This window comes from Pelecanus crispus, chromosome 3 (genome assembly GCF_030463565.1).
Source record: "Pelecanus crispus isolate bPelCri1 chromosome 3, bPelCri1.pri, whole genome shotgun sequence".
NCBI lineage: Eukaryota > Metazoa > Chordata > Aves > Pelecaniformes > Pelecanidae > Pelecanus > Pelecanus crispus.
This window is the reverse complement of record NC_134645.1, coordinates 31,907,531-31,921,036: the sequence shown is the minus strand read 5'-3', so window position 1 is coordinate 31,921,036 and position 13,506 is coordinate 31,907,531. Positions and strand designations below refer to the sequence as shown.

Below are 13,506 nucleotides of genomic sequence, written 5' to 3'. Positions count from 1 at the left end.
GGAAGAGTCCAATACAACAGTTTCAGCACTGCAGTCTGGCTGGTTTTGTTCATTTATCACTACCTCATCCAGTCTTTCAACTCTATAGAGAGGATGAGGATAAAGTGCATTACTTCCTTGTTTCTAGAAGCTATTATTTAAGTGTAAGTTGAACCTCTCACCACCCTGGGGCAAAACTAAGACAGAGTTAATACATTTACAGGGCTTTTTGTTTTAATGTATGTACTATTAGCATTTTGCTTTCTTCAAACTACAGCTTTCGATTACCAACATGAATGTTTAGTACTTTACTCCTTCATTGTCCTAATTAGTTAGTAGGAAAGCCCCTTGAAGAATTCTAGTAAGTTTTGCACGCACCATAATTCACCAGCACTAAGTGACCAAAGGGGAAAGCCTCAGCAACACAACTGTAAAAATAATAGGACAAGCATCCTACCACAGGCAAGAAATTGGGCCATTTTTATCACTGGTTACAGTAGCAAGTCTTCAGACATTTAAGCAGTAAAATGCATACTAACCTAATTTTAGGATTAGATTTTGGTGTTATTTTTGACCTGCATATCTTAACAAGCTCCACAACAGTTTCATTATTGTACTAAGAGTTCAGAATAAATAAGTAAACACTGCTGAAACAACTCTTCTTTGAAATGAAGAAGGTAACTAAAAGACATGCTGAAATTATCAGCTGATGTTTTAAGACAAACTCACCACACTAGCTATCTGCTTATAGCTTGCAGAACAAAGACCCCAATTTTCATTACTTTGATAGTCTTGTAGAACACTGATAAAAGCACTTAAAAGCCATCCAAAACTTAAATGTAAGATTTGATATGTAAACGGCAGAAAATATTCTGGCCTAGAGAATTTAGCAAGGCTTCAACCATACCAAATCCTGTCACTTAAAGAGTAATTCATTCCAATAAGGAACTGCCCTTAATGCTGGTAGCAAGAGGGACACTGTACAGGCAGGTGGAGCACTTTGCTCAAACAACAAAATACAAATCACTTTTTTTGTTGTATTGCCTGCCTTGGTCTGTATACCTCCACAACTGGGGGAAAGCCCCATTTAAGTAAAAAGTAAAGAGGACAATTTGGAAGTATATTCTAGATGACTTTAGAGGAACAATCTCCAGATGTCTTCCTAGGTTCAACCAGTAACCTAAGATAGATGCCATAATATGCTTGAGTAGCCCTGAAGCAAGCAAAACCTTGGGCTGGCTTGAAGCTGATATTTTCTAAGCATTACTCAAGGAAAAATAACATGCTTGAATCAACTATAAAGTTTTCCTACAGTTTGTCTCAAGACAGCTGTATCTTATATGCTGGAAAAGTAAACACGACTAATTGCACACTATACAGCACTCAGTTGTGTTGACACAAATAGAAATAGCAGACTGTCGTCCCCGTCCCCACCCCCAACATATCAACACACAGCATCAAAGGTTTACAAATTGAGATCAGCCATTTCATGTTTAGTGTTTTCACCTGTAGAACTTACAGCACTTTGCAGAAATAAGGAAATTAAAACAGGAGTAGAATTTTCAAAATATATGCATATCCCCTTCACTGACCAGATATTTCAAAAGCAGCTATATAACCTGGTTATTTTGTCCAGGTCATATTAATGACAAGAAAAAAACCCCACCAAAACCCAAACAAACCACAAACCAAAACCAAACCACCAGACACACACACACACCCCTACTTTGTTAAATACTCTGTGTCATCTAAACTTTTAGAGACCCAATCTTCTTGTACGCACACATTTTTGAAACATCTAGTCATACAGTATGAGTCACAAGTCAGGAAACCCAAAATCTAATTTTCTGTTTTTGAAGAGTTACCTGCATCAGCATCTTGTTTGGACTTTCCCTAATCAAGACATTTATCGTCTTCATCTGGCTCTGACTGTGTTGCAGTTGGGATTACCTACAGAGCATAAAGCATCCCTCCTTACCTGTAATGATCTTTCACTAGTTTTCTGGGTGCTGACTATACTAATACCCACCCACAATCACAACCATGTACAAAAAAAGCTGGGCGGGGAGGGAGGGAGAAGACAGCACGCACGCAATAGAGCACACATGAGCTCAACTTATCCTTGCAAATCAGTATTGTCTTACTAACACACACAACACAAGACATTTAATACTGTTATCTGTTTTAAATTATATGAAGTTTATATACGGGAGAACAACTTTAAAAAGAAAATAGTTTCTATTTGGTTCAGGTAAAGTTCAGTCTAAACCAAGTATTATTATTAATGGTTATTGCACGACGTTTTATTCAAGCAGTTAGACATCAGCATTAAAGAAAGGCACGCTTTCAGAGCCCTCCAAAACAACAGAAGGAAAATGTCCCCTTTTTCCTCAAATTAAGTTCTCCAAAAAGTAAAATGCTGATACTCAGTTAAACCTCTTGACTCCCACACAGGTAAAACACTTTAATACTACAGATAAACTTGACAACTTCAGAAGTTAGAAACATGAAAAAAGTCTGCTTCAAATGACTATTTATATTCGCACACAGTGGTTTCATACTTCCAGTCTCCACAAACTATTGAAAGCTGCATGCAATATTCTGAACTATTCGAACAGTAAATTCTATGTATATCAAGTCTTTGAGAAAAGAGAAAGTGAACTACTAGTCTAATTAAGAGGTGCTAAGCTTTGACCAAATTTATAGAACAGAATGTAAACTTCTCTCAAGTACCCTCTGATGTTTTGTTAAACATCTGGTTTTCCTACTTCACTTCCTGTTCTCTCTTTCTCTCCCTCCCCCACCAGACAGGAAATTGTCTTGACAACAAATGAATCAGCTAGAAGTGGAGCTAAGCAGCCATCAGCTGATTCTTCATTGTTTACAGTCACAGACACTTCAAAAAGCCTTGCTACTGTGTTCTTTCTAAGTGACTGTAGTTGTTCTAACTTCATTTCATTAAAATAAACGTTTAAACACAACAGAACAAGCCGTTTGAAGAGTTAAGTAATGACTTCCATCTCGAGATAGAAAAAAATCAAACCAAGAAACACTTTCCTCAAAGTAACTGAAATTGTAACAACACATATTGTAATTGTCAAGTCACAGGATCTACCAACCTTTTGTTTCTAGGTTCACCTTAAAAAAAAAAAGCCAAAGAGAAAAAGCTCCAAATAAAATCCCAAACAGCAATACAAACGCATTTGCTCTTTAGATGCCATCTGGAAAGGCAACAGTATTGTTCATGGTCTACAGCAGCCTCTATGTGCTTGTAATGTGCTATTACAGTGCCAACTCCACATCAGTATTACTGCATTTTATTTCTAAACTTCTCTTCCCTCAAGAAAACCTAACTCACATAAACGCAGAGATTGTGACAAGTATTTCAAGTTTGAAATTAGTATTCAACAACACAGGCAGTTTCTACAGAAACTGACCTATTTTAGGACTGTTAGAGGATTTATATTTTATCAGTTAAGTATGTTTAACAAAGTTTAAACACTCAGTACACCAAATATTAGCCTCAATACTTTTGGGCTTCCTATCTCACATTCTAAAAAAGAATTAAAAAGTTCAGATTAGTATGACGTTTGAGATAGCATGCAAGCCGCTTAAAGTAAACAAAAAAGAAAACAAGAACTGTGGACAACCAACTCCATAGAGAAAGATTACACCACTACAATTAGTCCAACTATACAGCTCTGAAAGGAGTTCAAGTGTGCCTCTTACCACAATTGCATGCGGAGAATGCACTAAGGCCTTAAGTTCATTCAGGTCGTTCTCAGCCTGCAGAAATCGGCATAAGAAAAAAAAAAACAAAACAAAAACAAAAAAAACAAACAAAAAAGTATATAAGGAGGGTGGATTTTGAATTCTCTCACAGATACTATAAATTTAAACAGTGGTTAATACAGTCCTATAAGCCCTACGTTACCTTATCCCATTCTCCTTCCATGACATGATTGCGGAATTTGGTAGCAGAAGGATGTTCTAAACGACATCCTGACTCTTGCATGAGAAGATCAACAGTCTGGCTGCAGGAGAGATACAGTGTAAAAAAACCCGACCAGTTTTACCCTCACAAATATACCGCCTGCTATGATAACAGTTAACCATATTTAAAAGTAACTTTATTAAAAGTAAGAAAACTATGACCAGATTCAGGTGTTTGTCCAAAAAGACTATCTCAGTTGCCTGAGACATGTAAACAGCTACCTATATCTAAAGCAAGTTGTCAATGAGCTTGAAAGCTTTGCTGAAGTACCATAAAGTATGTGACTTACCAGCCACCACAAACAGCCATCCCTGCACAGAAGATAAACTTCATGAAGGAAGATACAGACTAGAAAGCTGTTAGCTACTGGCTACTACTCCCTGCCCCCTCCCTCCCCGCCCATAAACGAACATGGAGAGCTCCTACATCTGCAACAGGCCTAACTTTTTCTTGTTCATCACATATTAAAACACTGGGTCCTTAAAATAAAATAAACAAACTCATGAACCTGTAGCCCTTCCCCTTTTACACTAAAAATAGCTTATTTACTGTGGTGTCGTCTATGAACAGTCACGAGTTGTCTGCTGCTGTAAACTTGCCTCTTGTGTCAGAGGCAATTTATTTTATGTGCTAAGTTCTCTATAATTGACCCATTCCACAGTGTTTTGAAGACATCTTTAGTGGTAGCTACGTGAAGACTTTACAGGACTTCTCTAGCCTCCTTCCAAAATTATGATGTGTTGGCTTTAGCTTTACTCACAAAGTGAGCATTGTGGTTAAATTCTCAGACTTCCCCTACTCCACTGGGAAATTATTTTCCCTATTCTGATTTTAAGAAAGAGCCAACATACTCGTTTCTAGTCTACAGATAAGATACTATCAAAAACATGTGTCCAGCACAAATCTGCAGAGGCCTTCACCATTTACATGGATGAAGGTTTTCAGAGTGAAACCAAACCAGCCTATTTAAGTGGCAGTTCAGTTTGTGCTCGCTTCCTCCGAGCTGACAAGCCAAATCTTGGAGCTCATCTGCAAGAAGCCGCCCCCCCACGCCCAGCTGCGGACTCCATTATGTTTACCAGATAACTTCTCCCCCACTAACACATTTGTATTGATCTCCCCTTATCGGTGTGCAACTCGACTTCCATATTGCCACCCCTGGCAGAGGAAGCTCCCGGCCTGTCCCTCCGCAGACACCGAGCTGACCGGCACACGCTTGGAAAACACATCTCCGGCTCCATTTTTTTTTTTTTTTTTTTTTGCGAGCGGGCCTGCCCCACCGCTCTGCCTCGCACCCAGGCACTGGTCTCCCCTCATTGAGGACTACCAGGCTGCGACAGGGCAGTTTTTACCACCAACCCCCACCCCGCTCCAGAGGTCCCTTCCTCTCCCCCCGCCCGAGCTCCCCGCTTCGGGCTGCCCATCCTCCGCGGGGACCACCGGCCTCCTGCGACCCCGCGCCGGACCCTGCCGCCCCCTCCCCGCCGACGGGGAGGGGGCCGGCGGGGCGTGCGGGACCCCCCCCGGCCCCGCAGAGGCCCTTCGCTCAGGGCGCCCCGGCCGGCGCGGGGAGGGAAGGAGCCCCCCCCCCCCCCGAAACCCCGGCTGCGCTCCCCCTCGCCCACCGCGGCCTCCCCCGCCTCCGCGGCCGCGGCCACTTACTTGAGGCCCAGGCCGTGGAGGTGCTGCCCGATCAACCGGATCACGTCCTCGTCGGACTGCGAGAGCCGCTTCTTCTTCTTCAGGGCGCTGCCGCCGCCGCCGCCACCCCCCAGCTCCGCGGCGGCCGGGCCGGGGCCCCCGGCGGCGGGCACCCCGTTGTTGACGCTGAGGCCGCCGGGGCTGCCGCCACCGCTGTTGGCCGAGGGCAGCAGCCCGTTGGCGTGGGCCAGCTGGTCGCCGGCGCCCGTGCCCGCCGAGGCCTCGCCGTTCTGGGCGCCCAGGCAGCCCAGCTCCGGGCCCGCCGGCCCCTGCGGCGGCTGCTGCTGCTGCTGCTGCTGGCCCCCTCCTGCCCCGTTGGCCTGCATGGCGCTGCTGCCGACGCCGCTGCTGCTGCTGCTGCCTCTGAGCGGGGCGGCGGCGGGGGCGAGCCCGGCGGGGAGCGAGGGGGACTGGGACGAGGTGAGGCCTGCTCTGCCCGCGGAAGCCCCGGGCTCTCCTGCTCCCTCCACCGCCGCCGCCGGGGAGGCCCGGGCTTTCTTCCGCGGGGGCGGGGAGGCTCCGCCGGTGTCCGAGTCGGAGGAGGAGGAAGCGGAGGCCAGAGTTTCCTCGCCGAGAGCGGCCGTGGTGGGAAGCCGGGGGGGCGAGGAGGGGGAGGCGGGGGGCGGTGGGGGTGAGGGGAGGCGGAGCGGGGCCCTGTGCCCCCCGGGGGTCCCGGAGGCAGCGCCGCCGCCCGCTCGGGGCTCCCTCTGGCGATGGCGGCCGCCGCTGCCCTGAGCCCCCGCCCGGCAGCCCCAGGCGCCCGGCCCGCTCCGCTCGCTGCCCGCTGGGTTTGTCTCCTCTCAGCCCAGCTGCAGCCTAATGGAGTCCGGGCCGGGACGTCACAGGAAATTCCTATACTGCCCCCTACACACACTTCCGCCGCCCGGGGCTGGGGGTGGGGTATGGGCCCTATGGGTGCCGGGGGGCGGCGGCGGGGCAGGCCCCGGGGTCGCCGCCGACCCCCCGCCGGGGCCTGTCGGGCTGCGGCCGGTCGCCCCTGCGCCGCGCCCGCCCGGCCTCCGGGGCAGGGGTCCGCCGACGCCTATGGGGGCCATAGGCGTCCTGCCCGGGGGGTCCCGGGGGTCCTGTGTGCGTGCCCGCGCCTGGCAGTCCTGGGGTGAGAGCTCGACAGCGGGGAGGTGCGAAGGCGAGCGCGGTGGGCGCGCACGACATGTGGCGAAGTGCCCGCTGCCCCGACGCCTCTTGGTGGGACTCGCCATCCCCCGTAAGGTGGCGGAGGTGACCGGGTGGAGGAAGGTTACGGTAATTTCCTGAAGCAATCTGGTTTTTTTTTTAAAAAAAAGGAGAAATGTTCAATGAAGTCGCATCCTGTCATTGCCCAGGTTGGTTACTGAAAGGGTTCAGACCCGCCACTGGTCTTGTCTTTTGTAGTAGCTGCGTGCGTTGGCACGGAAGCGGGGGGAAAATGGTGTTTTTGCCGTAGATCTTCCAGGGATGTTGAGAGTTGGGGCACATTTGTCAGGGCAGGCTGTCAGAAGACACTGGGCATTTTGGGGGTCCCAGTCTCTGCTGTGAGGTGTCACCCTCCCATTCCCTCCTGTGCAATCAAGGGGAAACTCAATCCCTCAGCCGAGTCTCTGGTCAAAAGTCACAAGACGAGTGAAATTTCGGTCTTTAAAAATAGTGTCTTGAAATAATATGTTGTGTGTTATTTGGTTTAGAGCCTGGAATTTTCATTTTTTATAGTCTCAAGCTTTTCTCCAAAACCCAAAGGGAAATAACAAAACTTTTTTTTTTTTCTTAATGGTAGCTGAGATTAACATCTCATCATCCTCACCTTCAGAAGCTTTTAGGAGCACTGAATGTTACCGACTTACATTAAAATGGTAACTTTGGACAATAGTGCTTTCTTTCAAGTGCAACTTTGAAGAAGTCTGAGGGAAACCACAGACCCAAGACCAGTGGAGAAGTCTGTGAAGAGACAAAATCCATGAAAGGAATGAAACCAGAGAAGAGGATGAGACCGCATGGAGGCCTGGCCAGTTGCAGTATATACCACACCTTGGTCCTGTTTAGAGGCCTCAGAAGGTATTTGATTGATACTGATACCAAGCTTGAGAAAAGCAAATGTTTCCCCTCCTGTGAAACAATATAGCCAAACTTGGGATGTTTCATACACTTTATGGGTAGATGGCCTTAGAGCTTGCTGTAAGATTAGACAAAAGGGAATTCATGGGACATTGTATCCTAGAGTAGAATAGATAAGGAGGATGTACTAGAATAAGCTAGGTTTGTATCAATAGAATTGTATAACCAAGCCAAAAATGAGCTGAGCATGCCCAAAAACCTGAGTTCAACCAGTGAACACAGTGAGGAAGACTACCGATGACCACCAGAGGACTGTGAAAGACCACCAATGAACATAAGTATTGCCCTGCATGAAGGACATTTATGTATGTTAATGAGTTCCAAGAAATAACATGAATATGGTAATAATTTCTTGGAAATGTGATGAATATGTATATCTTAAATTGTATATAATCTTTGTAGTGAAGTAATCTGGTGTGCACGTTAGGTGGAAGTATCCCCCGTGCACCCGGTGCCATAATAAAGAATGCCTGCTTTCTAAAACTCAAAAGATGAGTCTTAGAGAGCTTTTGCAACTGGCTTTTATGGTAACAGTTTTGGCGACCCAGGTGGGACTCAGCTCTTGAGCCTCAGTGGTTCCTGGGATCATGGGACTTCAGCTGGCACCGAGGGATTCTTGGGAAGGACCACGATCCCCAGATCGACAAGCCCCTGAGCGAAGACCACTGATTTGTAAGTATTAAGGCATTCTTTTTGGAAATTTGGATACCTGCCTGTCAGTTGCAGCGAAAGCTCCCCAGCATTGGGTTAAAACCTGGGCTGGGGTTAGAGTCCCCGTTGGTTGGGGTTAGAGTCCCCATTGGTTTGATTAGGTTTGATTAAGTTTGGAAAAACTGCAGTTATTGTCATTATAAGTGTTCGTTTGTTTGTGGTATTGATTGTCATTGTGGTTTCATTATAAGTGTTCGTTTGTTTGTGGTATTGATTGTCGTGGTTTCATTGTGGTTTCGTTGTGTTACTTCTTGTGTTTGAAATGGGCACTGGATCATCTACAGGTGGGGGGATTTTAAAGAAATCACGTTTGGGGTATGTTCTGAGTTAGTGGAAACAAATTGCTGGGCCGCTGTGTGGGGTCGCAAAACAGGATGATTTTATTAAATATTGTAACCAATGGTGGCCACTATATAAGTTGGAGGATAGGGAAAAGTGGCCAGTAAATAGTACTCTAAATTACAATACTTAGTTACAATTGATGTTGTTCCTGAGAAGGGAGGGAAAACGGGATGAAGTGCTGTATGCTGATACGTTCTTTACATTAAGGCAGCACCCTGAGTGGCAAAAGGAGTGCGGGATCAATATAGCTCCAAGTGATCCTTTGGTGTTGGCACTAGAAAAAGATAAGCAAGAGGGGAATAAAGGGAAGACTTTAAAGAGGTGTTGTTTGCCATGTAGTATTGGACAGAGACGCGTAAAGTTGACTTAGAGTGAGTAGGAGGAGGATGTGGAAATGTTAGTGGCTTTAAGATTGAGACAGAGGGCTCTGAAACAGGGATCTGAGCCCTCTGAAATAGAGAAATCAGATGATGAATCTGAGAAAAGTGCTGTAGGAACGACTCTGGTGGCAGAGAGAACTCGCAGGCGGCAGGGGATTGTGTTACAAGCACCACTGAGGCAGGCAGTTGGAAATGATGGTCCAGTTGTGGTAAAAGTACCATTTTCGACCACAGATTTAAATAACTGGAAATTAACTGCCAGTAGCTACAGAGCTAATCCTGATCGGGTGGCTAGTGTTTTTGAAATTATGATTAAAACTGAAGACCCAGATTGGAAAGATATTGAGGCTATCATGCAAGTATTGTTTGATGGCACTGAAAGGGAAATGATTCACAAGGCTGTGAGAACTCAGGTTGAAGCTCAGGTAGCGGCGGGAGCATTGCACAGGCGACCAGAACACCATTTTCCCTCAGCAGATCCTGACTGGGACCCTAATGATAATGGAGATAAATTATTACTGACGCAGTATCAGAAAAAGATTTTATTCGGTATAAGAAATGCCTTGCCAAAGGCGATAAATTGGTCAAAGTTGTATGAAATTAAACAAGATAGGAAGGAATCTCTGACTGACTTTTTAAATAGATTAAAAGAAACAGCTCGGAAATATATGACTCTTGATCTGGAATCGGAGGAGAGAAAGAGTCACTTGGCTACTTTATTTACTGGACAGTCTGCTGATGATATCCAAAGAAAGTTACAAAAGTTGCAGGGAGTAGAAGCTAGGGATTTAGGAAAATTGTTGGATGTGGCTTGGGTAGTTTATAGAAACAGGGATCAACAGAAAGAAAAAGAGAGTGCTAAATTGATCACTGTATTAGAAGGATTTCGTAGTCCTCGAGCAGGGTTTAGGGATGAATTTAGAAACAGCTATCGAGGAAGAGGAGGTGGCAGGGGATTCTCGAAACCCGTAATAGGAGAGAAACAATGCGCTTATTGTAGAGAAGAGGGACACTGGAAGCGTGAGTGCCTGTGTTTGTGGAGGAGTAAGGAACCAGATACACCTATACTGGCTGTAGAAGCTAGGGGCTGAAGGAGACCAGAGGAGTCTCCTCCAGCAGAGCCTCTGCTTAAAATCAAGCTGGGGGAAAATGAAACAGAAATAGAATGTTTAGTTGATACAGGGGCAACTTACTCAGTTTTAAATACAAAGAAACACGAATTGGGATATGATACTGTAAGAATTATTGGTGCGACAGGAAAGGCAGAGACATGGCCCTTCTTTAAACCCCTTAAGTTTAAAATTGGAAAACAATGGGTAACACATCAGTTCCTGTATTTGCCTGGTGCGCCGAAACCCCTAATAGGTTGAGATTTATTGGAAAAATTGGAAGCTGAAATAAAGTTCAAAAATGGGGAAGTGGAAGTGATAGTGCCTGAATCTAAATTTGTCCAAGCTTCAATATTATTATTGCAGGAAACAGAATGGACAGAAAAGAAAATCCTGACTGTAATCGAGAATGCAGTAATTCCCATTGTCTGGGCGGAAGAGGTACCAGGGAGATCAGAGAGAGCTGAACCTGTAAGGACAGACCTTAAACCAGGATCAGTGCCAGTAAGATTGAAGCAATAGCCTTTAAAATTAGAGGTTAAAATTGGGCTAATATCTATTATACAGAAATTTTTAAAGTATGGATTATTGAGAGAATGTGAATCTAAGTATAATACTCCAATTCTGCCTGTTAAGAAAGCTGATGGGAAATCCTACAGGTTAGTCCAGGATCTAAGAGCAGTTAATCAAATTGTCCAGGATCTCCACCCTGTGGTAGCAAATCTATATATGCTGCTGACAGCTCTTACCAAAGAATATGGGTGGCTTACAGTTCTAGATTTAAAAGATGCCTTTTTCTGCATTCCGCTTGATTTTGACAGTCAGGAATTTTTTGCTTTTGAGTGGGAACATCCTGAAATCAGAAAAAAGACCCAGTATACCTGGACAGTATTACTGCAAGGATTCAGAAATAGTCCGACAATCTTTGGAAATCAATTAGCAAGGGAATTGGAATTGTGGAGACAAGACAATAGGACTGGTATAATGCTACAATATGTGGATGATATATTGCTAGCTGGGAAATCTCAGGATGTTTGGAGCTGACAATCAGTCTATTAAATTTCATTGGACTTACTGGTTATCGAGTATCAAAAGAAAAAGCTCAAATTGCACAAGAAACCATAACATATTTGGGTTTGAAATCCTGAAAGGACAAAGACAGTTAAGTAATGAAAGGAGAGAAGCTATTTGCCAACTTCCAGAACCTCGGAATGTCCATGAACTGAGAAGCTTTTTAGGGATGGTGGGATGGTGTCGCTTATGGATTGTTAATTATGGACTAATGGTGAAGCCCTTGTACGAATTACTGAAATCATCTAAAGGCCCCCTACAATGGACCAGTAACAGTCGAAATGCACACACTCAACTTAAAAGAGCCTTGATGAAAGCTCCAGCCCTAGGACTGCCTAATTTAGAGAAGCCTTTTGAACTATTCACTCATGAAAGACAAGCCGTGGCTCTCAGTGTTTTGACTCAGCACTTGGGAGAATATAAGCAAGCAGTGGCATATTTTTCTAAACAATTGGATACAGTAAGCCAGGGATGGCCTGGGTGTCTGAGAGCAGTAGCTGCAACAGTATTATTAATACAAGAGGCACGGAAGCTTACTATGGGACAGAAAATAACTGTTTATGTTCCACACATGGTGATTACAGTACTGAATCAGAAAGGCGAACATTGGTTGTCTCCTAGTAGAATCCTAAAATACCAAGTGGTACTAATGGAACCAGATGATGTAATCTTAAAGACCACTGCTGTAATTAATCCTGCTATGTTCCTCTTGGTTCGACAGGAAGAAGGCAGGCCAGAACACAATTGCTTGCAGACCATTGAAGAGGTTTACTCAAGTAGGCCCGATTTGAAGGACATACTCTTGCAGAATCTGGACTGGGAATTGTACACGGATCGTAGTAGCTTTGTGAAGCAGGGATAGCGAGTATCAGGATATGCAGTCACTACTGTCAACACAGTGGTAGAAGCACAGGCCCCACCTATCAAAACATCGGCCCAAAAGGCTGAATTAATTGCTCTTACCTGAGCTTTACAATTGAGCGAAGGCAAACATGTATATATTTGGACTGACTCAAAATATGCCTTTGTAGTAGTGCATATGCATGGAGCTATCTGGAAAGAAAGAGGATTACTATCTGCACAACGGACAGAGATAAAATATAAAGAAGAAATTTTGAGTTTACTGGAAAGTATAAAAGCTCCTGTTGCTGTAGCTATCATGCATTGCAAAGCCCACCAATCAGGACGAACCACTCAGGAAAAGGGAAATGAAATGGGCAATTTGGCTGCAAAGCAGGCTGCAGAAGAAGGCTTAGAAGAAGAAATGCTAGCTATAGTACCAGAGAGGAAAATTTTCCTTCAGGAGAACCCTGTCTATGACAAGCAAGACTTAAAATTGATTGAAATCTTGAAAGCAGAAAAATGAGAAAACAGGTGGGCAGTTACATCCTCAGGCCTAGTAGTAGTACCCTATTCCATTACGAGTACTCTAGAAAAGGAGGAACACAATGCTGTGCACTGCGGAACAGGAAATATATTAAAACATTTACAAAAATCAGTTATTAGTAGGAATATGGTAGAAATCATTAGATCATTTACAGAAAGATGTGAAATATGTTGTAGGAATAATCCAAAAACGCAGAATAAGGTTCAGTTTGGAAAAACTACTGAAGGACAGGCACTGGGAGAATATTGGCAAATAGATTTTACTGAATTGCCAAGAAAAGGAGGGCTAAAATATTTATTGGTCCTGGTGGATACGTATACAGGTTGGCCTGAGGCCTTTCCATGTCACCCCAACAAAGCAAGATATGTCATAAAAATATTGTTGAAAGAAATAATTCCAATATTTGGAATACCTCTCGGAATGTCATTGGATAGAGGTCCACATTTTATAGCTAAAGTAGTTACTGAAATACGTAGAATGTTAGGTATTAGCTGGGATCTGCATACCCCCTATAGACGTCAGTCTAGTGGTAAAGTACAAGGAATGAATCATACTCTTAAAACTCAGTTAAGCAAGATATGTCAAGAAACCTTGATGAATTGGACTCAGGCTTTACCTTTAGCCTTGCTAAGAATTAGAGTCCAACCTCGAGGCAGACAACATTTTAGCCTGTACGAGTTAATGTACAGGCAACCATATCAGACACCTGGATTACCAGGAGAG

General features: G+C 44.6%; 1 protein-coding gene and 1 long non-coding RNA gene across 3 annotated transcripts in view; one reads left to right on the top strand and one right to left on the bottom strand.

The window, feature by feature from the left end:
- The window catches only part of WDR26 (WD repeat domain 26), a 30,246-nt gene extending 24,246 nt beyond the window's left edge, over positions 1-6,000 (bottom strand). Inside the window, exons 1-3 of one of the 2 annotated variants that reach the window (XM_075706797.1) lie at positions 5,636-6,000; positions 3,914-4,013; positions 3,709-3,765 (exon numbers count right to left, since the gene is read on the bottom strand). In XM_075706797.1, coding sequence (XP_075562912.1) covers positions 3,709-3,765; positions 3,914-4,013; positions 5,636-6,000 — 522 coding nt within the window. Of the gene's footprint in view, positions 1-3,708; positions 3,766-3,913; positions 4,014-4,262; positions 4,296-5,635 lie in introns of those variants that run through there. The other variant, XM_075706798.1, reaches the window with a different exon arrangement.
- A 1,369-nt stretch (positions 6,001-7,369) lies between these two features.
- On the top strand, positions 7,370-12,529 carry LOC142593298 (uncharacterized). The gene is made up of 3 exons (XR_012830956.1): positions 7,370-7,723; positions 8,318-8,455; positions 12,118-12,529. It is a non-coding gene; the product is annotated as an uncharacterized LOC142593298 (long non-coding RNA).
- Positions 12,530-13,506: the final 977 nt, after the last annotated feature.